The sequence below is a fragment of the Leucopleurus acutus genome (genome assembly GCF_964270905.1).
Source record: "Leucopleurus acutus genome assembly, chromosome: 20".
Lineage (NCBI taxonomy): Eukaryota > Metazoa > Chordata > Mammalia > Artiodactyla > Delphinidae > Leucopleurus > Leucopleurus acutus.
The window spans coordinates 45,974,926-46,000,168 of NC_139162.1; the positions used below are offsets into that span (position 1 = coordinate 45,974,926).

The following is a 25,243-nucleotide window of genomic DNA, read 5'->3' on the forward strand; positions in this document are numbered from 1 at the left end:
TTGAGTATGATCTATCTAGGTGTGGAGCTCAATGAATTTATCCTACTTGAGCTGTTTTTGGTTTTTGCCACACCATGAGGTTTGTGGGATCTCAGTTCCCCAACAAGGGATCGAACCTAGGCCACGGCAGTGAAAGCCAGGAACCCTAACCCCTAGGCCACCAAGTTTCCTGGATGTGTAGATTAATATTTTTCATCAAATTTGGGACTTTGAGGCCATTATTTTTCCAAATATTTTTCTGCTCCTTCCTCATCTCTCCTTCTAGGACTCCCATTATGCATCTGTTGGTACACTAGATGGTGTCCCACAGGTCTCTGAGGCTCTGTTAGTTTTTCTTCAGACTGCATAACCTCTGTTGTTCTACCTTCAAGTTCATTGATTCTTTCTCCTACCAGCTCAAGTATGCTGTTGTACCCCTCTAGTGTTTTTTAAATGTCAGTTTTTGTACTTTTCAACTCTATATGGTTATTTTGTGTATTATCTACCTCTATTAATATTCTCTGTTTGATGAGTCATTGCCATCATAATTCTCTTTAATACTTTAGACTTGGTTTCCTTTAGTTCTTTGAAGATACTTGCAATAGTTGATTTAAAAGACAAATGATCCAAGGAATGAATAAATGAACAAACATGAACGTATAAAGAAACAAATGGAACCCCCCGTGAATGCACACATGAATGAGAAATGAGTGAGTGAACACGTGAATGAATAAAGAAGGAAATGATAGAGCAGATGAATAAGCAAACGGATGAATGACACGCTCTCTCTTCTTGACCACCTCCAGGAATTCAGCTGGCGGGGGAGGAGGAAGAACCAGAGGAAGAAGCCACCCTGGGCAGCCGCCTGATGAGCCTGCTGGAGAAGGTACGGCTGCTGAAGAAGAAGGAGGAGAAGCCGGAGGAGGAGCCACCTGCTGAGGAGCACAAACCCCGTGAGGACTGGGGCCACCGGGGATGGCACAGGGGTGGGCCACGCAGCCCTGCGCCTGGGGAGTTTCTGGGTCCAAGACAGGCCACCAGGAGTAGCCCAAGGGACGGGTGGATGGGTATTAATGAGAGAGGAGGAGTGGAGAGAGGGGTGAGAGGGGAGGCATGCTGGAGGCATGGCCCCGAAGTTGGGGCTGCACAGTGTGTGTGTTGGAACAGTGTGGTGCATGGCTGCCAGGGCAGAGGCATACATCCAGCCTTGGGATGGGGCATCTCCTGCACCACCATGGCTTCCACGTACTTGCGGCTTTTCTTTGTTTTTCCCTTATTTCTTGGTGAAATGATTCCTATGCTGAGGGCTTAGGAAAGCAGTCATGATAAATGTTGGGCCCATGGGTCATTAGGCAAACTATATATTAACACCATATAACAAGGAGAGAGTCCCTAACATTGGTGGAGAGTTTATTCTATAACATTCAAGAAACTTTATTGGGCCAACTCGGGCCAGGCACTGTTGGTAGGGCCAGGGAACGTAATAGGGGGAAGAGTCAAAGTCCCTGCCTTCAAGGAGTTTAGAATATCACAAAAGATACCAATATACATATACCATAATGTCAGATGGCCACACATATTAAGAAGAAAACTAAAGCTGAGTGAGAGGAGAGAGAGGGACAAAGATGGAGAGGTTGGAGTGGGGGAGTGAGGTATGCAAAGATCTGGGGAAAGATGATTGGTACAGATGGAACAGCCAGTGCAAAGGCCCTGAGGCAGGAAGATGCTTGGTGCGTTTAGAGACCAGTATGGCTGGAGCAGAGTGAGCCGGAGGAGAGGTACAGAATATGAAGTCAGAAGTGATGGGTCCAGATTGTGTAGAGCAGATGGAAGGAAGGTAGGACATGTCACAGGTCATGAATTGACACCATCATTCAGTGCCAGTGCAGGAAGGTTTCTCCTGACCCTGAGACACAGGAGACATCTGTCTTCTCTCCCAGAAATCCTGGGAAGAAAAAGGGTTGGGAGAGAAAGAGAGACAGGTAGAGAAATGGATGCTGGATATAGAAGAGGAGAGTCCTGGGGACATCGCCAGGGAAAATAAAAGAGTTCATTTTTGACATAATTTTCAGATGACACCAAAGTCTTCACAGTTTTTCTTTGTGTCTGTTGTCTCCCATGATGAAAAATCAGCAGTGTTTTTACAGAACAAATGGAATTACCACTTGCACTTTCAGAGGCACTCAGAATAATGCTCTGGTACTTTTCAGTGATACAAATGCTTTTTCCTCTTAAAGCTTTTAGGGGGGGCACTTACGGTCTGGGTATAGGGTGAAGAGGATAGGGAGACTCCTAGAGCCACAGAACAAAATCTGCCAGAATCCGCCCCCTCCTGGCAGGGGGCGGGCGGGGGGTGGGTGGTTAGTAACTGAGACGCCCTCTGGAAAGAGGGGCGCCCTCTGTACCGTTTTCGCTCAAGGCCCTGGCCAGGAAGAGTGTTCCTACCCTTGTGTCCCCTTCCCAGAGTCGCTGCAGGAGCTGGTGTCCCACACGGTGGTGCGTTGGGCCCAAGAGGACTTCGTGCAGAGCCCCGAGCTGGTGCGGGCCATGTTCAGCCTCCTGCACCGGCAGTACGATGGGCTCGGGGAGCTGCTGCGCGCCCTGCCCCGGGCCTATACTATCTCGCCCTCCTCCGTGGAGGACACCATGAGCCTGCTTGAGTGCCTTGGCCAGATCCGGTCCCTGCTCATCGTGCAGATGGGCCTCCAGGAGGAAAACCTCATGATCCAGAGCATTGGGTGAGGCCCCGCCCCTCCCCTGACACTGCGCGTCCCCGGGGAAGGGAGGGGAGAGGGGAGACCTTCCGGCTCAAGCTTGTCCACCGGCTCACGTCCTCTGGACGCAATAATGTGTCCTTCCCCACTTCTGCTCCATCCTCAGGGGGGTGTGCTCCTCCCAGCAGCTAGCCCATCTCCCTAGGTAATGTCCACCCCCCCCACCCCATTACCTCTCCACTCACCCCTGGGTAACAGCTCCTACTCACCTGTGACTCTTGGCTCAAGATTTACCCTCTTTGAACTTCGGTTTCTTCATCTCTAAACTGGGGAAGAGCCACACTTATCTTGAAGAGTTGTGGTGCGGCTTCAGTGAGCTCATGTAGCGGCAATAACAGTAATAATAATAATGATAACAATAGTCTTGAGCACTCAGTGCCAAGTGAGCCTCATTCATTCACTCAGCAAACATCTATTGAGCACCTACTGTGTGCCAGGCCCTTTCTAGGCACTTGGGGTTACAACATGCAACATGATAGAGATCTCCGCCCCAGGGGAGCCCACCTTGGACCCTCTGGTTTCCTTGTCTGTGAAAGAGGGATAATTCTAGTTCCCGCCTCCCAGAGTGGACATAAGGATTGAATGAGTTCAGATCTGTAAAGGGAGCGGTGCCGGGCACAGACTAGGAGTTCAGGAAATGTTAACTTTTACCACAGTGGTGGTGATGGCTCCTGCAAGGGTCTGGAGGCTCTCCCTGGACTCGCCTCCATGCACTCTACCTGTCCACAGGAACATCATGAACAACAAAGTCTTCTACCAACACCCGAACCTGATGCGGGCGCTGGGCATGCACGAGACAGTCATGGAGGTCATGGTGAATGTCCTTGGGGGTGGCGAATCCAAGGTAAGGGGGCTGCGTGGGCCGGGGAGCTCAGGGGAGGGGGCCCCGGAGGGCAGGCACTGACCACCAGCCCACCCTGCTTGCCCAGGAGATCCGCTTCCCCAAGATGGTGACCAGCTGCTGCCGCTTCCTCTGCTACTTCTGCCGCATCAGCCGGCAGAACCAGCGCTCCATGTTTGACCACCTGAGCTACCTGCTGGAGAACAGCGGCATTGGCCTGGGTGAGGAACCCCGAGCCCACTCCTGGCGGTCCACCCAGGCTGGCCCCACTCTCCGCTGGCTCACTTAGTCATTTAACAAATACTCACTCTTAACTCACCCTGGATCTGGACCTGTAATGAGAAGTGCTGGGGATACCCAGACAGCCCTGGCCCTGGCCCTAATGGGGTTCACAGTGGAGTGGGGTAGACAAACCCATCCCAGACAGTGTCAGCCTGGACTGGTCAGGCCTGGGATGGAGAAGCACAGTCAGAGGAGGCACCTGACCCAGGCTGGAAAAGGGGTGGTCAAGGAGGGCTTCCTGGAGGAGGTGAGGCAAGCAAAAGTGAGACAGTCAGCTAGGCACCTCCGAAGAGCATTCTCACTGCCTCTCACCCCGACAGGCATGCAGGGCTCCACGCCCCTGGATGTGGCAGCTGCCTCCGTCATCGACAACAACGAGCTGGCCTTGGCGTTGCAGGAGCAGGATCTGGAGAAGGTGTGGAGGGAGAAGGCCTGGCCCATACCTGGCCGCTTGGGGCACCTGCTGATTTGGGTCCCACTCTATGAGTGCCATTGTGCATGGTCCAGAACTGAATCAGAAGGGGAATAATTTGCAGCAAAGGGACAGGACCCAGTCACTCGCTCACAGGGCTGAGTGAAAATCCACACCCACCCTCCCCAGCCACGTGGGCTTGGCACGTTTCTTGGCCCTCTGTGCTCCCTGCTTCTGTGTGTGGCAGTGAAAGGCATGGGCTCTGGAGCTCAGCAACTTAGATTCAACTCCCCGCCCCTACTCCCAGCCCCACTCTCTTGCTCTGTGGCCTTGGACAAGTGGCTTAAATTCTCCAGGCCTCCCATCTCCTCATCTGTAGAATGAATATAATAGAAACAATTTCGTACAGTTGTTCTGAGGATTACATAAGTTAACTCACGAAAGCATTTACAAAGCAGTGAGCACTCTCTAACAGTTATCTACTATTACAGTATTATTTATTTAACAAATGTTTTTGAGCATCTGCTGTGTGTCAGGACCCATCCAAGGCAGTAGGCGTATGACAGTGATTGAGAGTCAAAAATCCTTGTCCTTGTGAAGCTGACATTCTAGTTGGGAGGATGGACAATAAACAAGATGAAGAAGTAAAATATGTGGTGTGTTAGCTAGTGATGAGTGTTAAGGAAGAGAAGACGTGAGCAAGGGAGAGAAATGTCAAGTGTCGGGAGCGTGTCTGAGTCTAGACACAAGTGGTCAGAGAAAGCCTCACTGAGAAAGTGACCTTCAGGTAAAGCTCTGAAGGAGATGGGGGCCATATGGACATGAGGGGGAAGAGCATTCCAAGCTGGGAAGCAGCCAGTGCAAAGGCCCTGAGGCAGGAGTGAACCTGATGAGTCTGAGGAACAGCAGAGAGGGCAGTGTGCTTGGAGCAGAGGGAGACAGGGTGAGTGCCAGGATGTGAGGGCAGGGAGTTGACAAGGGCAGATTGTGTGGAGGGTCTGTGGGCCACAGCGAGGGCTCTGGCTTTAGCCCTAAGTGAGACTGTGTGGGGGACAGACTAGGGGTTGAAGGGAACAGTGAGCCCAGGGAGGAGGTGGCTGCGATGGTCCAGGTGGGAAATGATGGTGGAGGATGAGGGTTATTGTTTGCTGAGGGATCCAAATTGGATTGCGGAGCTCCAGGGATGGGCAAGGACTTGAGCCTCGGGGAGGAAGGTGGTGTGGGTATAGTCTCTGGCTGAGCCTCCTGTGCCCCCAGGTGGTGTCCTACTTGGCAGGCTGTGGCCTCCAAAGCTGCCCCATCCTCCTGGCCAAAGGGTACCCCGACATCGGCTGGAACCCCTGCGGCGGCGAGCGCTACCTGGACTTCCTGCGCTTTGCCGTCTTCGTCAACGGTGAGGCAAGGGGTGGCGGTAACAGGGCGGGAGGCTGGGGGTCACTGGCCAAAGCCTCCCTCGGGTGTGGCCCACATCCTGGGCCACAGGCCTGGCCTGGGCAGGGATGCCTCCAAGTGGGCGCAGGGCAGGGTCTGGAGGTCAACGGGGGCCTGACGTTCACCCCTGAGGTGCCAGGTCAGGGGCTGTCCAGGGAGGGACCCTGGGCAGTGGCTCATGAGGCCTCCTGACCCCGCGAGCCGCCAGGTGAGAGCGTGGAGGAGAATGCCAATGTGGTGGTGCGTCTGCTGATCCGCAAGCCTGAGTGCTTTGGGCCTGCCCTGCGGGGCGAGGGCAGCTCGGGGCTGCTGGCCACCATCGAAGAGGCCATCCGCATCTCCGAGGACCCCGCGAGGGATGGCCCAGGAGTCCGCAGGGACCGGCGGCGTGAGCTGTGAGTCTCCTGCCCCTTCCTCAATAGAACCACCACCCTCCCTGAGCCCCTCGCTGCCTCCTCACACCACCCGCCTTCCCCTGCAGCTTCGGGGAGGAGCCCCCCGAGGAAAACCGGGTGCACCTTGGACATGCCATCATGTCCTTCTACGCTGCCTTGATCGACCTGCTGGGACGCTGTGCACCAGAGATGCATGTGAGACCTGAAGGCTGGGCTGGGGAGCGGGCACAGCCAACCTTGAACCTCTTCATTCAGACATTCAACAACATTGATTTAGCTCTTGCTATGCGTGTGGTCCTGGGCTAGGCAATGCTGGGGACACACCAGTGGCTGAGAGAGCCCCTGGCCCCGCTCTCACAGAGCTCTCAGTCCAGTGCGCGAGATCAGGCAATGAAAGCCAGTGGTAGTCAGGGCTGCAGGGAGAAGCACAGGCAGAGGGGTCAGGGCTGGGAATTCTAGAGTTAGCCCCACGAGACGGAGTCTTTACCTGCCAGTGGGTTGGGAAGGGATGGAATGGGGGAATGACCATATGGGGCAGGGGGTGCCTGATGACATGCCCACCTCCCCTCTCCAGCTAATCGAAGCCGGCAAAGGCGAGGCCCTGCGGATCCGCGCCATCCTGCGCTCCCTCGTGCCCCTGGACGACCTTGTGGGCATCATCAGCCTCCCACTGCAGATCCCCACCCTGGGCAAAGGTGCGGAGGGGCGGGACTCAGCAAGGGAGTGATGCTGGGGAGGAAGCAGAGGGGCCCCAAGGGCAGCCCCGACCCCGCTCTCTTGCCCACAGATGGGGCACTGGTACAGCCAAAGATGTCGGCATCCTTTGTGCCGGACCACAAGGCGTCGATGGTGCTCTTCCTGGACCGCGTGTACGGCATCGAGAACCAGGAGTTCTTGCTGCATGTGCTAGATGTGGGTTTCCTGCCCGACATGCGGGCGGCCGCCTCGCTGGACACGGTGAGCAGTCTGGCCACTCTCCCGGCCTCCAGAGTAGGATGTGTCATGGGAATAGTGGCAGCACTTTTGTTTGTTCTGAACTTGTGTACATATCATAATCCTCCCTCCCCCACCATCAAGATAGAAAACAAAAACCAAGAAAAACTCTTGAGTTCTGGGAAAGGGTGGGTGGAAATCTCCAACACCTCAGGTTATAAAAAAGAATTCTCAGTGATGGCTCAGCACCGTGGAGATACAAAGACCCGTGCACAACAACAAGAACAAGAACAATAATAATAGAAGGTGACAATGCCAAGTTAAGATGAAGACTGATAACTCACCATTGGTTTGGCCAAATGGGGGAAGCAGTTTCAGTGAGGTGGTGGGGCTAAAGCCTTATGGGAAAGGGTTTAGGAGAGCCTGGGAGGACTTCCCTGGCGGTCCAGTGGTTAAGACTCCATGCTTCCACTGCAGGGGGTGCAGTGGAAGTTTGCCCCCTGGTCAGGGAACTAAGAGCCCATATGCCATGCGGTGCAGCCAAAAAAAAAATAAACAGAGAGAGAGAGAGAGAGCCCCTCTCAGAGAGAGGCTGAGAGGTGAGGTATTGGAGACAGCGAGTGTTGACAGTCTACACAAGCTGGTGACAGAAGAGGCAGGGAAATGGCGATGTGCTGGCTGGGTGAACTTGGTCAAGAGAAGGCTCTTCTTAAGATGGGAGAAATGACTGTTCCCTATTGGGAAAGGGAACCCCGGAACTTGAATCTATAACTACCAGTTTATCAGAAATACAGGGGGCAGAGGAACAAGTTAACTGACACCACTGGGAAGCGACCAACCAAGGCCAAAATGTAGGAAATTCCATTGGACCCATGACTCAGTTTCTTCAGCAAATAAATAGCCTTAAAAGTGGGGGAGGAAAAGGAACAGTTGCTGATGGAGAGACCTGTCAGCCAAGTACAGTATGGGGGTCTTCCTGGGCCCCTGATCCAAACAATCGCAGCTAAATGCAAAGCCATTTTTGAGACAATTAGAGAAAGCTGATCATGATTAGTAAGAGAGTTCGTTAATTCTTTGAGGTGTGATAATGGCAGCATGGAATGTTAAATAGAAGTATTGATACTTGTCTGAATGGAGATACATATTGAAGTATCTTTGGATAAAATGATATATGGCTGGGGGTTGCCTGAAATATTACAGGAAAAAAAGGCGAGGGTAGAGAGGAAAAGCATGCAGAAGGTGGGTGTCTGCAGAACAGCCTAATCTGGGTAATGAGGGTTCATTCATTGGCTCCTGGAGTTTTGCGTGTATTTGAAATTTTGCATAGTCCAAAGTACTAAGGGTAGTGGAGTCTGGGAGAAGAAGGTTTCAGGGGAAGATCAGAAGCCCGGGTCGTTTGCCCAGAGTTATCCTGGGCGGGTGTCAGGGCTTGATGTCCCCACCCTGCGCCCCAGGCCACTTTCAGCACCACGGAGATGGCGCTAGCGCTGAACCGTTACCTGTGCCTGGCGGTGCTGCCGCTCATCACCAAGTGTGCGCCACTCTTTGCGGGAACCGAGCATCGCGCCATCATGGTGGACTCCATGCTTCACACGGTGTACCGCCTGTCCCGCGGCCGATCGCTCACCAAGGCGCAGCGCGACGTCATCGAGGAATGCCTGATGGCGCTCTGCAGGTGGGGCGGGACACTGGTGGGCGGGGCTACGGGTGGGGCGGGCCTCAGGGTGAGATAACCCCGCCCCGTGCACGTCTCCGCAGGTACATCCGCCCGTCCATGCTGCAGCACCTGCTGCGGCGCCTGGTGTTCGACGTGCCCATCCTTAACGAGTTCGCCAAGATGCCGCTCAAGGTGAGGGCAAGCCCTCTTCAGCTTGCGTATTTCCATGCTCCGCCCACCAGCTTGCTCCGCCCACCGGCTTGCTCCGCCCTCGGACTATGGGGCTCATTTGTATCACACCGCCTAGGCCAGTTAACCTGAAAACGCGCGGGCAGCGGGCCCCATAGAAACCTCTTTAACATTCACTTTGCGTCATTGGTGCCTCTAACACTCCCTAATTAGCGTTTAATTCGCATAACAGTGAGCCAACCCCCACCGTAATTAGCATATATTTGCGTGGGGCACACTTTTTCTAATTAGCATGCTTATTTGCATGCTTAGACCACCGGCCTTCCACTATTCAAATGACTGCATTTCTATGAGTAAATAGTACCACAGCTATCCTGAATATTTGCACACTGTCTCTCCTATTATATTTTCATTTGCATGCTAGTTTGCATAAGGAGATACCCCCAACTCAGATATTTTAACTATTTTGCATAATACATCTAAATCAGCCCCCATTTCAAATTTGCATATTGGCTGGTGGAGGCTCTCTTCCCAGCTACCACGTGTTTGCATGGGGTGCTGCCTATGTTTCTATTTGCCATGTTAATTCACATAAGCACAGATCACTTCATCCGTATGCCCATTTGCACATAACCCTACCCATGGATTAATATCTGCATGCTTATTTGTATAAAGAACACCAGACAAATCCAGCTCTGATTTAATGCCCATCCTGACTCTGAATTAGAGTGCCAAATTTACATAATAAACTGTCCAGGACCACTTCCCAATACACATGCCTTCCCCCTTTATTAGCATATCATTTGCATAATCCACACCTCCTGCATAATTTAAAAGCACTGGCACCTCCCACCCCCACCCCGGGGCCTCCCTGGGCCTTCATTCGTCTGCCACCTGTTTATGTCCCCCTCATTTGTGTGTCCCCCTCTTGTTCCCACCCAGCTCCTCACCAACCACTATGAGCGTTGTTGGAAGTACTACTGCCTCCCCACAGGCTGGGCCAACTATGGGGTCACCTCGGAGGAAGAGCTGCACCTCACCCGTAAACTCTTCTGGGGCATCTTTGACTCTCTGGCCCATAAGGTCTGGGCACCCAAGGGCCCTAAAAGAAGCCGGTTTGGAGGGTCTGGGGCCCGAAGTCAGGGATCCAGAATGAAATTCTCAAAGTTGGGGGTTCAGGGAGGGAGGCAGTTCCGCAGGTTTGGATCTAGGAGAATCTATGAGTTGGGTCTCTGGTTTGAACATTATGGAAGAGGGAATGGGCCTCTAGTTTGGGGGCTTGGAGGGGGTAGCATAGGGGTGGTTTGAGAGTCCAGGTGGGTCTGAGGTTTGGGTTTCAGGGAGAGAGACCATACTTCATGTTTGAGGGCTCAAGAAAGAGGGGTGATGATTGGAGGGGTGAGTTTGAAGTCCTGGTGCTCCAGGATTTGAAGGCTCCGTCAGGCCTGCAGTGACCGCCCCCCCGCCCTGACCTCCCCAGAAATATGACCCAGAGCTGTACCGCATGGCTATGCCCTGCCTGTGTGCCATCGCAGGGGCCCTGCCCCCCGACTACGTGGACGCGTCATATTCATCCAAGGCTGAGAAAAAGGCCACGGTGGACGCCGAAGGCAACTTTGATCCTCGGCCTGTGGAGACCCTCAAGTGAGGCCTGGGGGCAGGAGGGGGGCCTGGGGGCTGGGAGAAGGAGAGGTTTCAGAGGTGGAAGGAGGGGCCACAGCCCTAACATCTGCTGACCCCACCCTACTAACAGTGTGATCATCCCAGAGAAGCTGGACTCCTTCATTAACAAGTTTGCGGAGTACACACACGAGAAGTGGGCCTTCGACAAGGTTGGCGTCATGGTCCTCCCCTCCCCAGGAACCCCCACCCCTGCCAGCCTTCCTCAAGACCCCAGCTTTCCCCCAGACCCAGATCCTCCCAGAGGGCCCCAGATTTCCCTGAGACCCATAACTCTTCCTGGGATGCACAGCCTCCTCTGGAACCCTCAGCCCCTCTAGGGTTCCCTCTCAGTGTGTGTCCACACCTCATCCTGCTCCCACGCCCAGCTCCATAGTGACACTGCCCCCACCTGTCCCCTCTCCACCTCCAGATCCAGAACAACTGGTCCTATGGGGAGAACATAGATGAGGAACTGAAGACCCATCCCATGCTGAGGCCCTACAAGACGTTTTCGGAGAAGGTGACCAAGCCTTGGCGCCCAAGTTGGGGGTCCAAAATTTGGGGGATCAGGGAGGGGTGAGGCAGCTTCGTGGGCTTGGATCTAGCTGGATCTGCGGGTTAAGGCTTCCCATCCATGGACCTTGCCTTCCCTCAAACTTGGCTGCCTCCCCTCGACCCCAGACTCCTAGTGTCCCTTCTCTTAGAAAGAGTTGGAGAGACTGGGTTTGATTCCTTGACCATACAACTTAACTTCTCTGAGTCTCACGTATAAAAGGGGATAATGAGAGTTTGGGAAGCTCTGTTACAGAACAGGTGAGACACCTGGATTGAATTCAGACTGGACCACTTCCTAGCCACACGGTCAGGGCTTTCCCCTTTTGGGACACTGGAGGCCAGTGAGGCTGAGCCAGGGGCTCCTACCTCCACCTCCCTCTCACCCCATTCCACCAACTCCACTCCTTCCTGTCCACCCCAGGACAAAGAGATTTACCGCTGGCCCATCAAGGAGTCCTTGAAGGCCATGATTGCCTGGGAATGGACGATAGAGAAAGCCAGGGAGGGTGAGGAGGAGAAGACGGAGAAGAAAAAAACCCGGAAGATATCCCAAAGTGCCCAGGTGGAGGCGGGGCTGGGACAGGGGGCGGGGTCATGAGGGGGTGGTGAGCGGCTGGAATAAGGGGCAGGGCCAGGAGAGGGTGGGGCCAGGCAGGAGGTGGGGTCGAGAGAGGGATAAGGGCCACGGGGGAAAAAGGTGGGGTCAGCAGAAGGGGGAAGGCCAGGAGGGGGTGCAGGAGAAGGCTGAGAGATCTGGGAAGGGAGAGGGCATGGGTCTGAAGAACTGCAAAGGGCAGAAGAGAGGAGGGTGGCTTAGAGACAGGGACTTAAGGAGAGGGCACAGAGGAGGGGTGTAGGGCCAGGTAGGGGGGATAAATTGGCTTGGGGGCTGGGCTTCCTGCTAGTCCGTCCATCTTTCCCTTGTCTCCCCAGACCTATGATCCACGGGAAGGCTACAACCCCCAGCCCCCCGACCTCACCGGAGTTACCCTGTCCCGGGAGCTGCAGGTGAGTCTTCTGATCCTTTATTTGGGGACTGGAGGTGTCTGTAGGGAGAGGAAGACATCCTCTGAATGTGGGCTTTGACCCTTTGCATCCTCTCCCAGGCCATGGCAGAGCAACTGGCGGAAAATTACCACAACACATGGGGACGGAAGAAGAAACAGGAGCTGGAAGCCAAGGGTGAGGCACCCATCCCACGCCGCACAGACTCCCCTTCGCCGTAGTCCCCTAGTCACAGGCTCCGGAGTCATAAGGGCCTGGGTTAGAGTTGTGTGACTTTGAACAGTTGCTTTCACCCCACTGAACCTTCGTTTCTGTGTCTCCACCATGGGGATAATCACAGCATTTACTCCTGTAGGGCTGTGGTGAGGATGTGAGGAGCCTCTGAAGGCAATGTTTGGTTATTCTTCTCTCTGTCTTTATTACTATAATTATGCACACCCTCAACTTCAGGAACCACTTCAATGAGCAGCCTGGGTCAACCCCCACGCCCCTGATTTCTGGTCTTTGCTGCCCCAGGTGGTGGGACGCACCCCCTGCTGGTTCCCTACGACACGCTCACGGCCAAGGAGAAGGCACGAGATAGAGAGAAGGCCCAGGAGCTGCTGAAGTTCCTGCAGATGAACGGCTACGCGGTCACCAGGCAAGCGGGCTGGAAGGCTGGCCCGGGAGGGGTAGGGAAAGTGGGCGGAACCCCGGCAAAAGCTGGGATAGGTGAGTCCTAGGTAGCGGAGGCGGAGACAGAGAGAGGAAGATGATGGGGGAGGGGCCTGGGAGCAGAGGCGGGGCCAGAGAGGGGAGGAGCCTAAGAAGGGTGGGGCCTGGAAAGCGGAGGCAGGGCCTGGGGGAGTCCAGGCCGAACTGGAAAGAGGCGGGACACACGGCGGCTCTGCGTCTGGGCTGACCTCTCGTTCTGCCTGCACGCAGGGGCCTTAAGGACATGGAACTGGACACGTCTTCCATTGAGAAACGGTTCGCCTTCGGCTTCCTGCAGCAGTTGCTCCGCTGGATGGACATTTCTCAGGAGTTTATCGCTCATCTGGGTACGGAGAATTCCCTCCCCGTCCCCGCCCTAGCTGCAGTTTCACAAAGGCACCCAGTTCATTCATTTCTCCTTCCTCCCCTCATCTAATCATTGTGCCAGACATTGTTCTAGGGGTTGACAATAAGACAGTGAACAAGAAGACAAAGATCCCTGTCCTCCTGCAACTTACATTCCTGTGGTGGATTCAGCCATTCAAAGTCGGAAATGAGATCACTGAGTGTGTCAGAAAGTGATTAGTGTTATGGGAAGAGGAATACACTAGAGCGAGCTAAAGAGGGTTGGGAGTGTGGGCCGGTTGTAATTTTAAACGGAGTGTTCCAGGACTTCTTGGCGGTCCAGTGGTTCAGATGCTGCACTTCCACTGCGGGGGTCATGGGTTTGATCCCTGGTCGGGGAACTAAGATCCCACGTGCCCTGCTGTGCGGTCAAATAAATAAATAGAGTATTCCAGGAAGCTGGAGAGAGAGCTATGTGGTCATGTGGGGAGAGTATTTTAGGGAGAGGAACAACCAGTGCAGAGGTCGCTGATGTGCGTATTAGGAGGCCCATGTGGCTGAAGCAGAGTGACAGAGGGGAAGAGTGGGAGGAAATGGGGTCAGTGACAGGCAGATCGTGACGGGCTTTGCAGGCCATGGTGAGGACCGTGGCTTTTTGCTGTGAGTGAGATGGTGCCACGGGAGCATTCTAAGCAGGAGAGGGCCCTGATCTGCCTTGGGTGTTCACAGGCTCCCTCTGGCTGCCTGTGGGAGCAGACTGAGGGGGGCAGGAGCAGAAGAGAGTGAGAACTGGGCAGATTCTGGATCTATTCTGAAGGCTGAGGCTGTTGGGATGCCCCACAGATGCCTCTTATATATCACTAAGAATCACAGCTGGGGCCCCTATGATCCCTTCCTGCTTCCCCTAGAGAGCCCCAGCATTCCCCTTAAGAGCCACCCAGGAACCCCCAAATTCCCTTCAGGTGAGTGAGTGGCCCAGCAGGATTCACTCATACATCTCACCCCAAATCCCACCTGAGACAGACCTCCATGCTGCACAGCCTCCTGGCAATTCCCTCTCCTCCCTGAACCTCAGTTTGCTCATCTGTGAAAGGGGGATTCTGTTCACCATAACCAGCTACAGTTCTGTCACTTATTTGCTGAGTGACCTGAAGTGAGCTATTTCACCTCAATTTCCTCATCTGTAAAATGGGAATGAAGGACCAAGTATACAGGCCTCCAGGTTGGGAGGAGATTGTGCAAGAACATTTCTCACAGTGCCAGGGGACATAGCGAGTGTTTAGTAATGGGAGCCTTATTTTTTATTATTATTTTAATAGTACTATTAGTTTAATAATATGAATTATTACCATCACTACGATGATGATGATGATGACTGAAACAGATTTCCACTTTAAAGTTGAATCTAATCTGTCTACATTGACTTCTTGTTTCATTCATTCATTCCACATCTACTCAGTGCCAGATATTGAAGTTCAGAAAGAAAAGGACTTGTGATTGGTGAGGAGGGCGATGTTCCATGGCCTTACCCCATCCCAGTTTGTCCTCCTCCCCATTTTCAGCCTCAGGAAGGGTTTGATCAAGGAGTTAGGGGGATCAGATGAAAGATAGGGGAGAGAGGTTTACCTCAAAGCCAATACAAGTGACTTCATACCAGGAGGCAATCTCCTATCCTATCCCAACCCTCCCCCCTCAGAAAACCCTGAGTTCCCTGGCCTTGAAGCCACCATGACCCCTATTTGCCTTCCCCCACCAGAGGCTGTGGTCAGCAGTGGACGAGTGGAAAAGTCCCCTCATGAACAGGAGATTAAATTCTTTGCCAAGGTGAGAGGCGGGCTCAGAAGCTGGAGGAGGCTGGGGACCGGTGGGCTCTCCTCTCTCTTCACCCAGTCCCCTTCGTCTCTTCCCCACGCCCCCAGATCCTGCTGCCTTTGATCAACCAGTACTTCACCAACCACTGCCTCTATTTCCTGTCCACACCAGCCAAAGTGCTGGGCAGTGGTGGCCACGCCTCCAACAAGGAGAAGGAAATGATCACCAGGTGCGCCCCCCTGGGACCTGTGACTCACACCCCTGACCTCACCGCATTGTAATCCTGGATCTTTTCCTCCCACCCTTGGACCTTAGAGGCTCTGTCCTAGGTGCTGGGCACTGATCAGTCTACCTGCAGAGGTGATGGAAGGGCTATAGGGTGACCAACCGTCCTGGTGTGCCCCAGGACATGGGACTTTCAGGCAACCTGGGACTAATTGGTCACCCTGTCAGAGAGGCAGACCGGACTCCCCACCCCCAGCATACCAGTTACTGCTTGTGACTTTCAAGCCGGTTCATCTCTCTGCCCCTCTGCACCCCCTCTGTCTCCTTCGTTTTCTCCCCCATCATCCTTTCTCCTCCTGGCTCTGTCTTCTGTCCCTCTCCCCCTGTCTTCCCTGTCCCTCCTCCTCTCATTGTGTCCCCTTGGTGTCCTCGCTCCCTGTTTCTCCTGTCCTGTTTCTTTCTCTTCCTTCAGCCTCTTCTGCAAGCTTGCCGCTCTTGTCCGTCACCGAGTCTCTCTCTTTGGTAAGTAGCTCTGCTCCCGAGCCCTTCTCCCCAATCTTCCCTCTCTTCCCCTCTTCACAACCCCTCGCCCTGAAGAAATATGGCCCCGGTTCATGCCTTAATCTGAACAACTTTCACTGTGTTCTTCCTCTGGACTTGCACATGGAGTGGGTGGTCCTGGGGACAGAGCAGTGATGGGATAGTCCTGGGCCCTGCCGTCATGGAACTCTCAGACTCATCACCAGACGGTGACGGCCCAGAGGTCAGGGCCAGGATGGGGGAGGGACAGGCAGGGGGATCACAGCCAGGATGAGGGAAGGACAGGGGCCTATGGGAGTCTAGGTGGGGTGGGGATGGATGAAGAGAGATCAGCTGAGTTGGCTGTAGAGGGAGGTACTGTCCCCATAACCCTTTCTTCACCCAAGCCCAACTTCCTCCCCAAGGGACGGATGCCCCAGCTGTGGTCAACTGTCTTCATATCCTGGCACGCTCCCTGGATGCCAGGTGGGGCTAAGGGTCGTGGTGCCCACTCCCATTCTAACCGTGCTCCCACCCCCAACCCCTGTGCTCCTAGACTCCCCTCAATCTTGAATCTCAGATTCTGAAGCTGGTTTGCCCCCACTTCCCTGTTAGGACCGTGATGAAGTCTGGCCCCGAGATCGTGAAGGCTGGCCTCCGTTCCTTCTTTGAGAGTGCCTCGGAGGACATCGAGAAGATGGTGGAGAACCTGCGGCTAGGCAAGGTGTCGCAGACACGCACGCAGGTGAAGGGTGTGGGCCAGAACCTCACCTACACCACCGTGGCCCTGCTGCCTGTGCTCACCACCCTCTTCCAGCACATCGCCCAGCATCAGTTTGGAGACGATGTTATCCGTAAGGGCTCCTGATCCCAAGGGCAGTTGTTGGCGGGGGGGGGGTGGGTGTCAGTTCAACCAACACCACCCATCCCAGTGTGCCTGATAGAATCTGCAGGTGTTTCAGTGTTATATTTATTGAGAGGATTCATTGCCATAAGCAAAGTGTGCATTCAGTTCAGAAAATTGATAGGTAAGAGAATGAGTTAATCAGAGCATTAATTCCACAGCTCTAACAAAAGAACCTAAATCACCGTAGCTTAAACAAGTGACAGATATATTTCTTTTTCATATAACAGTCTACTGGTAGGTTGATCGTGATGTCAGAAGCCCAGATTCCTTCCATCTTGTTGCTCTGCCGTCCCTGAAATATTGCCTTTATCCATATGGTCCAAGAGGGTGCACCACCACCTTCTCATTCTAGCCAGTAGGAGACAAGAGAAAACAGAGGAGGGCACCTCAGTTCTTTTAAAGGAACAACGTAGAAACGGCCCACATCACTTCTCACATTTATCCTATTGGCCGGAACTTACCATATGGCCACATGTCACTGTAAGGAAGGCTAGGATGGTAGACTTTATTCATGTGTTGAGCTAAGTATGGAGGTCTCTTACCAGGAAGAAGAGAAGAGCAGGAAGAAGGTAAGAGCAGATATTGGGAGTCAATTGGCAGTGTCTGCTGTATTTATCCTACCAAATGGCACCTACAGTGTGTGACCCAGCCTGGGATCTTGTAACATAATGCATACAGTGTGTAACATAATGTTGTTAATGAGACATGGGCAAGATAAAACACCCAATAGGGGGTGATGACATTGTATGTTCAGGTACTCAAAAAGCCCTACAAGAGGTAGAGCATGGCAGAGCCAGGAAAGGACAGGAAGAGCTGGTGGGAGAGATGTCTTGGAGGCCGAGGAGATAGGCTGTAGAGGGGAGGCATCCAGATTGAGGCCCTGGCCTGGGACCTGGGGACAGTGGGGCCTCCATGAGACAAGTTGGAAGAAATAACAAGTTTGAGGGAGATGCCAAGGTCAGTTTGGGGTTCGGTGGTTGTGAGGGGCCCAGGGGATCGGAGGCATCCAGGATGGGCTGTGGGGACCGAGGGGTAGGGGAAGCCTGTCTCAGCTCCCTGCTGATTTGACATTGACAAAAATTTTAAAGAAGTAGCACTTGGATGGGGTTCTTTCCCGGCTCCAATATTTTTTTTTCGGCCGCACCATGGGACACGCGGGATCTTAGTTCCCCAACCAGGGATCGAACCCGAGCCCTTGGCAGTGAGAGCAAGGAGTCCTAACCACTGGACTGCCAGGGAATCCCTCCAACATTTTATTCTGAAATTTTAAAAACATACAGAAAAGTAGAAAGAAGAGAATTTTTAACAATCTGCCCCATTTGTTTTACCTTTCACTTTATGAGTGAAAGTATTTCCAAACTTTTTGTTGAACTTTTTGTTTTTAAATTTATTTTAATTTATTTTTGGCTGCATTGGGTCTTTGCTACTGCACGCGGGCTTTCTCTAGTTGCGGCGAGCGGGGGCTACTCTTCGTTGCTGTGCGCGGGCTTCTCATTGTGGTGGCTTCTCTTGTTGCGGAGCACGGGCTCTAGGCACGCGGGCTTCAGTAGTTATGGCACACAGGCTCAGTAATTGTGGCTTGTGGGCTCTAGAGTGCAGGTTCAGTAGTTCTGGTGCGTGGACTTAGTTGCTCCGCGGCATGTGGGATCTTCCCAGACCAGGGTTCGAACCCGTGTCCCCTGCATTGGCAGGCAGATTCTTAACCACTGCGCCACAAGGGAAGCCCTTGTTGAACTTTTGAATGTGAGTTGCACACACACAGTGACACCTCATCCCTAAATACTCAGCCTGCAACACCTGAATGTTACAGAACGTTCTCTCGTGTACCCACAATATCAGTATCACACCTAACCTGACTATAGTTAAATTTCCCTATTACCCTCAAAATGTCTTTGATTTTTTTTTAAATTCAGAATTCAGTGAAGTTTCTCCCATTGCATTTGGTTTTTATGTCTCTGTCGTCTCTTTTCAATCTAGAACAGTCCCCCTGCCCTCTTTTTGCCCCATGACATTTAGGAAGTGGATGAGGTTCTTAACCTGGCCTTCTGGGGTGGGGGGCATGTGGATAACCAATATTGAAGTCACAATTGGATGTCTGTTTGCATTTGCTGGAGAGAATGTCCATCACATCATCAGGAGATCCGTGACTCCTCTCCAAGAACAGCTAGCCTTCACTGAGTGCCTCCTGTGTGCCCTGTTCCAATTGCTTTCTGAGTATTAACTCATTTAATCATCACAACAACCCCATGAGGAAGATACTATAATTATCCACATTTTACAGAGAGGGAAACTAAGGCCGCGAGAGAGTTGGTACTTGCTTAAGTAACAAAACTTGTAAATGGCAGGCTGGCTCTACAGCCCCTGCTCTTACCCGTCATTTGGTGACAAGGGAGGGGGTTAGAGAAGAACCGGTACGGACCCTCACCCTCCCTCTTTCCCTCAGTGGATGATGTCCAGGTCTCTTGCTACCGAACGCTGTGCAGTATCTACTCTCTGGGAACCACCAAGAACCCTTACGTGGAAAAGTAAGGAGAGACAGCCATAGTTTGGGGCTGGTGTGGATACTTTGGGGCCCCAGGGAGGGGAGGGCACAGGAGAATATGGGGGTGAATGAAAAGCCGGGAAATGGTCCAAGTCTTCAAAAGACGTCCGCATCGTGGCCACTGCAGTTCCTAAAGATGACCACGTGAGGGCGCTCGGAGGAAGGCCAGTGAAGAAAGTGGAGGCCACTGGTTGGGGGCCAGGTGGGCACAGGCGCTTGGCGGCCAGGATGCCAGGTTATTCTGGGCTGGCAGGGGGTACGCAGAAACCCTGGCGGCCCACAGGAGCCAGGCATGCTGGGGGCACTGGGGAGGGCCGCTGGCAGTGCCAGAATCACCGGTAGAGCAAAAGGGCACTCAGGAAACCCAGGGAACCGGCCGCATTGGTGACCACCAGTGAGTGGCATCTCTGCCCCAAAGTGTCCTGGGGAGAGGCACTTCTGTGGAGGAAGGGACTGGGATCCAGGACAGGGCAGCGGGGGCGTGGGAGCTGAGCACAGCCTCGTCTTCCAGGCTTCGGCCAGCCCTGGGCGAGTGCCTCGCCTGCCTGGCAGCGGCCATGCCGGTGGCGTTCCTGGAACCGCAGCTGAACGAGTATAACGCCTGCTCAGTGTACACCACCAAATCTCCCCGGGAGCGGGCCAGTAAGTCGGGCGGGGCTGGGGCAGCTGTCCACGGTTATATTCCACCTGCACAGGTTCCAGGGAGACCCGCTGTGGGTAGTGTGGTAGTGTAGGTTCCTGGGAGACCCGCTGTGGGTAGTGTGGCCCAGTCGGGGCTCTGAGGGGCTGAGGCTTCCTCAGGTTGGGGGCGCTCCAGATTGGGGAACCCCAGAGTTTGTGGGTGCTCTGGGTTATGGTGTGGACACTGAGGTCTGGGCGTGATGGGTTGGCATGCCCTGACCCCCTCCCCGCACCCCAGTCTTGGGGCTCCCCAATAGCGTGGAGGAGATGTGTCCTGACATCCCGGTGCTGGAGCGGCTCATGGCAGACATCGGGGGGCTGGCTGAGTCGGGGGCCCGCTACACAGAGATGCCGCACGTCATCGAGATCACGCTGCCCATGCTGTGCAGCTACCTGCCCCGCTGGTGGGAGCGCGGACCCGAGGCACCCCCGCCTGCCCTGCCTGCAGGGGCCCCTCCCCCCTGCACAGCCATCACTTCCGACCATCTCAACTCCCTGCTGGGGAACATCCTGCGGATCATCGTCAACAACCTGGGCATTGACGAGGCCTCGTGGATGAAGCGGCTGGCTGGTGGGTCTGGCGGGCCTGGGGCTCCGGTCCCTGGGCCTGATGGCCTCAGAGGGAGATCCCGGGGTCCATGGTTTTCTGGGAGTGGGGAGGAGTCAGAGCTCAGTTTTCTCGGGGTCACAAGGCCAGAGTCATCCTAAGGGGTCAGAATCTCAGGCTGAGGTGGAAGCATGGGTCCTGGGAGTCCTCCAGGCTGGAGTCTGAATTTCTGGAGCCTTGAGGAGGGTTAGTTCATGGGTTAGAAACTGGGTCAGAAGGCTGAGTTCCTTATACAAAGGGTCAGAGGACCAGGTCAAATATCGGGGTCCCCGATATGGACAGTGAGGGTTCTGGGACAGAGGTCAAGAAATGAATCTTTAAAAGATTGGGGCTCCTGGTTCAGAAGTTCCATGGTTCAGAAGTTCCATGTCAGGGGAATTCTCTGGCGGTCCAGTGGTTGGGACTCTGGGCTTTCACTGCAGGGGCCTGGGTTCAATCCCTAGTCGGGGAACTAGGATCCCACAAGCCACACAGTGTGGCCAAAAAAAAAAAAAAAATCATGACTTGTAAGTTCCTTGTCAGGAGTTAAGTTTTGGATCAGGGCCAAAGCTAGAGATCAGGGCTGAGGTCAGAGGGCAGAGTCAGAGGTCAGAGGCTGTGGTAAGAAACCAGGGTCATAGTCAGAAATCATGTGGTGAGGTGTGTCGGGGTATAGACCAGGTCAGAGGTTAAAGACTGGGGTGAGATGTCATAGGCTAGGGTAAGATATCAGGTTAGGATTCAGTTGTTGGAGTCAGAAGTCAAGCACTTGTGTCGGGCTGAGGGGTCACAGTTTCAGGTTAAGGGTTAGGGTTGGGATCCAGGATCAGCGGCTATGTCAGAGGTCACAGCCCGAGGTCAGGAGTGGGATCAGAGGTAGAGGCTGGGGTCAGAAGCCAGGGTCAGGCTGGGGTTGATGACAGCTGCTGGGTCAGAGGTACAGGTCGGAAGTCGTGGGATGGGAACAGAGGTCAGGGGTGGGATCAGAGGTCTTAGGTCAGGTGCTGGAGTCAGTGGCCGGCCAGCAGCACCTGCGCCCCCTCTGGTTCTGCAGTGTTTGCCCAGCCCATCGTGAGCCGGGCCCGCCCTGAGCTCCTGCACTCACACTTCATCCCCACCATTGGGCGGCTGCGCAAGCGGGCAGGGAAGGTGGTGTCCGAGGAGGAGCAGCTGCGCCTAGAGGCCAAGGCGGAAGCCGAGGAGGGCGAGCTCCTGGTGCGGGATGAGTTCTCTGTACTCTGCCGGGACCTGTACGCCCTCTATCCGCTGCTCATCCGCTACGTGGACAACAACAGGTCAGCATGTCCCCAGCTGTCCCCCCACACACCCCAGCCTGACCCCTGGCTTCCTTGGACCCCATCTGACCTCTTGCCTCTGACTTGCTATAAACTTGTTGCAATTCTCACTCAGTCCTACCCAACCTTCTGACCCCCAGCCCCTGTTGCTTATGGACCAACAAAAGCCAGCCTGTGTTTTCTCCCCTTCTGCTCCTTTAAACCTCCTGAATGTGAGGCCCTGTGGGGGCTGCACTATCAGCCATAAGGAGCCGTACTTCTCTCCCCCAGCACTGTGTCTTCAGGCTTGGGTAGACAGGATGCCTGATTTGTGCAGTGAAGTCCAATGGTCAGGCCCTCCTCCATCACTGAGAGAAGAAAGGAAGATAGTCCAGATCCGGCCAGACTAATTTCCCCCAGAAACATAGGTCTTTATAAAAGGGCAAGCGCAGGTATCAACCAATTGCTAACATCTCCCTAAAATCAGAAGCAACGTTTAAAGAATTATTGAGTCTTAGGTGCAGCCAAATCCAGGGATAGTGAACAAGATTCAACTCCAAGTTCCCTCTGGGTTGAAAAAGATTTTAAGGTTGCATCAGGGCTTTGTGAGAAAGGGTGCTTGGATTGATTAGCTATGTCTGTCATGGGAGCTGCAGCAGGAAGCAGTGGTATGCATGCTGTATACATCCTTGTACACCCATCTTTGTGCTCATGAGTGGGTATCACTATAGCGTAGATTCCTAGGAGTAGGAGTGTTGGGTCAAAAAGTTCGGGAAAGTAAAGTGAGGTATACTCACACAGTGGAATACTACACGGCAATGTTGCAACACCCAGCAACATGGATGAATCTCTCAAACATCAGGTTGAATGAAAGAAACCAGAAAATTTTAAATAGAGTACATATTGTATCATCTATTGGTGTAACATTCAAGAACAGACCAAACTAATTCATTGGCTAGGGGACTTCCCCGGTGTTCCAGTGCTTAAGACTTCGCCTTCCAATGCAGGGGGTGCAGGTTCGATCCCCGGTCAGGGAGCTAATCCCACATGACTCGCGGCCAAAAAAACCAAAACATAAAACAGAAGCGATATTGTAACAAATTCAATAAAGACTTTAAAAATGGTCCACATCAAAAAAATCTTTAGGGGCTTCCCTGGTCGCCAGTGGCTAAGAATCCACCTGCCAATGCGGTGGACATGGGTTCGAGCCCTGGTCTGGGAAGATCCCACATGCCGCGGAGCAACTAAGCGCATGTGCCACAACTATGGAGCCTGCAGTCTAAAGCCTGTGAGCCACAACTACTGAGCCCGCGCGCCTAGAGCCCGTGCTCTGCAACAAGAGAAACCACTGCAATGAGAAGCCCGCGCACTGCAACTAGAGTAGCTCCCGCTCACCGCAACTAGAGAAAGCACGCGTGCAGCAGCGAAGACCCAATGCAGCCAAAAATAAATAAATAAAATTATTTTTAAATCTTAAAAAAAATTTTTTTTAATCTTAGAAACAAATTTTTTTTTAAATCTTAAAAAAGAAATTCATGGTCTAGAAGTCTGGATAAGGGCATCTTTCAGACCGGGGACTGGAAATGTTCTATTTCTTGATTTGGGTGGCAGTTACACAAGTGTGTTCACTTGTTCATCAAGTTGAAACTTTGTATGTAATACTTCAATAAGAAGGTTAGAGAAAGAAAAAACAATTTTTAAGGAAAGGTCATTGATAATTTTTAAATCATCTGAATGGCCAGATTACCCTAGAAAGCTCTATCCCTCCCATTGGAGTCTCCGATCCCCTCCCCTGAGGTCTCTCCATGTGGCCCCCTTCTGTGGGGGTCCCTGCCCTCTTCCCTCACCAGCCCTTTCCCCTGCCTGCCCAGGGCACACTGGCTGACCGAGCCCAATCCCAATGCGGAGGAGCTGTTCAGGATGGTGGGCGAGATCTTCATCTACTGGTCCAAGTCCCACGTGAGTCCCCACCCACCCTGCCCCTCCTCTCTATAAGCCGAGAAGCTGCTGCCCAAAGATGCCCTCCCCCACCCTGTCTGATCCCCAACACTGCCTCCCCACACCCCCAGAACTTTAAGCGCGAAGAGCAGAACTTTGTGGTCCAGAATGAGATCAACAACATGTCATTTCTGACTGCAGACAGCAAGAGCAAAATGGCCAAGGTGGGTGCTTTGCTCTGGGAAGAGGACTTCGCAGGGAGGGAGGGAACAGCTTCCTGGGCTTCCTACCTGAGCCCTCCTCACCCTGCCGGCCTGCCCTGTCCTAGTCACATTCCCTGCAGCCCTCATAGCAGCCCCATCTCCCTCCTCCTTCCTCCCCACCTCCCCCTTCTCTCATCCCCACCTCCTCCCTCCCGTCCTTTTCCTTCCCCCCATTTCCCTCCTCTTTCCCATCTCCTCCCTCCTCCCTACATGCTTTCTCCTCCCCGTCACCCTCCTCCCCATCTTCCTCCCCATGTCCCTCCGCCATCCCAATTTCCTTCTCTCCTTTCACCCACTTCTTTCCTTCTAGCCCATTATCCCACACCTCCCCCTTTCCTCTCCTCTTATCCTTCCCAGAACTGCTCTCTAAAGGACAGGGTCTAGAGAACAAACCCACCACCCTGAGTGAGGTCTGGAAATGCCCAGCTGGGGGATTTGCATCAGGGTGGGGCAGAGGAGCTGCGCTTAGGGCTGACTTGGAGGGGGCCTGGGGTTCTCGGAGGGACTGGGGTAACACTTCTTGTCTCTGTCTGCAACCTGATGAAGCAGGTGGGAGATGTACAGGTCAGCCCCACGTCTGGGACCTTCCGCATGGCTCTTGGCTAATACCCTCTACCCCGCTCCCAACCCCAGCCTCTGCTCTGCCTCCAGAAAGCCCCTGCCCCTCTTCCCCAGCCCCCATCCTCTTTCTCTTCCTCCACCCCACCTCCCACCAACCATTCCCTTCCCGGCCCTCAACTTTTGGCTGTTGAATTTTTTTTAACTTTTGTTTAAAAAAAAAAACCAACTCCCCTCTCAGCTTTCCCCAAAGCTTCAAAGCATTTTGGGCTGAGGTCCCAGGGAATGGGAATGGGGGTGGGAAAGGCACGTGCACGGTTGGGTTTAAGGCCTGGGCTCTGGAATCAGATGGACCTGGGTTAGAACCCTGACTCTTGGCAGTTAGCCGTGTGACCTTGGACAAGTGTATTAACCTTTTGAGCCTTGGAGGGCATCCAGTCAGTGGCCCCCCAGCCCCAGGGCTCTGTGAGGACCCAGCGAGATGCTGCATGTGCCGGCACATGGGTCATGCTCCACGTCACAAGCTGGCATGGATGTGGCTCCGGCCGAAGCTTGTCTCCGGGGCTTCTCATTGGCATGACTGGGGTGGCCCAGGCCATGGGTCTGCACCCAAGGCTCCAGAACATGGCTGTGGGACTCTGTGCTCTGTGCTTCTGCTTCCAGATCTTTCTGGATCTTCCTTGCATCTTCTGTCTCCTTGTCTGTCTCAGTCTCTCAGTGTCTCTCTCACTTTTTCTTCCAACTTCTCTCGTCTCTCGGGACTCTTTACGGTTCTACATCTTCAT

General features: G+C 53.6%; 1 protein-coding gene across 2 annotated transcripts in view; it reads left to right on the top strand.

Annotated features, from left to right (window-relative positions):
- The window catches only part of RYR1 (ryanodine receptor 1), a gene marked incomplete at its 5' end in the record, with an annotated part of 117,456 nt that overhangs the window by 42,694 nt on the left and 49,519 nt on the right, over positions 1 to 25,243 (top strand). Inside the window, 32 exons of one of the 2 annotated variants that reach the window (XM_082862840.1) lie at positions 786 to 932; positions 2,444 to 2,717; positions 3,483 to 3,597; positions 3,683 to 3,815; positions 4,197 to 4,291; positions 5,546 to 5,681; positions 5,928 to 6,114; positions 6,201 to 6,309; positions 6,689 to 6,809; positions 6,902 to 7,071; positions 8,502 to 8,722; positions 8,806 to 8,896; positions 9,836 to 9,976; positions 10,374 to 10,537; positions 10,647 to 10,725; positions 10,986 to 11,075; positions 11,532 to 11,672; positions 12,044 to 12,118; positions 12,217 to 12,292; positions 12,632 to 12,755; positions 13,040 to 13,155; positions 14,910 to 14,977; positions 15,073 to 15,194; positions 15,663 to 15,712; positions 16,135 to 16,195; positions 16,325 to 16,563; positions 19,060 to 19,141; positions 19,670 to 19,800; positions 20,078 to 20,410; positions 21,480 to 21,720; positions 23,571 to 23,658; positions 23,769 to 23,865. In XM_082862840.1, coding sequence (XP_082718966.1) covers positions 786 to 932; positions 2,444 to 2,717; positions 3,483 to 3,597; positions 3,683 to 3,815; positions 4,197 to 4,291; positions 5,546 to 5,681; positions 5,928 to 6,114; positions 6,201 to 6,309; positions 6,689 to 6,809; positions 6,902 to 7,071; positions 8,502 to 8,722; positions 8,806 to 8,896; positions 9,836 to 9,976; positions 10,374 to 10,537; positions 10,647 to 10,725; positions 10,986 to 11,075; positions 11,532 to 11,672; positions 12,044 to 12,118; positions 12,217 to 12,292; positions 12,632 to 12,755; positions 13,040 to 13,155; positions 14,910 to 14,977; positions 15,073 to 15,194; positions 15,663 to 15,712; positions 16,135 to 16,195; positions 16,325 to 16,563; positions 19,060 to 19,141; positions 19,670 to 19,800; positions 20,078 to 20,410; positions 21,480 to 21,720; positions 23,571 to 23,658; positions 23,769 to 23,865 — 4,317 coding nt within the window. The remainder of the gene's footprint in view (positions 1 to 785; positions 933 to 2,443; positions 2,718 to 3,482; positions 3,598 to 3,682; positions 3,816 to 4,196; positions 4,292 to 5,545; positions 5,682 to 5,927; positions 6,115 to 6,200; positions 6,310 to 6,688; positions 6,810 to 6,901; positions 7,072 to 8,501; positions 8,723 to 8,805; positions 8,897 to 9,835; positions 9,977 to 10,373; positions 10,538 to 10,646; positions 10,726 to 10,985; positions 11,076 to 11,531; positions 11,673 to 12,043; positions 12,119 to 12,216; positions 12,293 to 12,631; positions 12,756 to 13,039; positions 13,156 to 14,909; positions 14,978 to 15,072; positions 15,195 to 15,662; positions 15,713 to 16,134; positions 16,196 to 16,324; positions 16,564 to 19,059; positions 19,142 to 19,669; positions 19,801 to 20,077; positions 20,411 to 21,479; positions 21,721 to 23,570; positions 23,659 to 23,768; positions 23,866 to 25,243) is intronic. The other variant, XM_082862841.1, reaches the window with a different exon arrangement.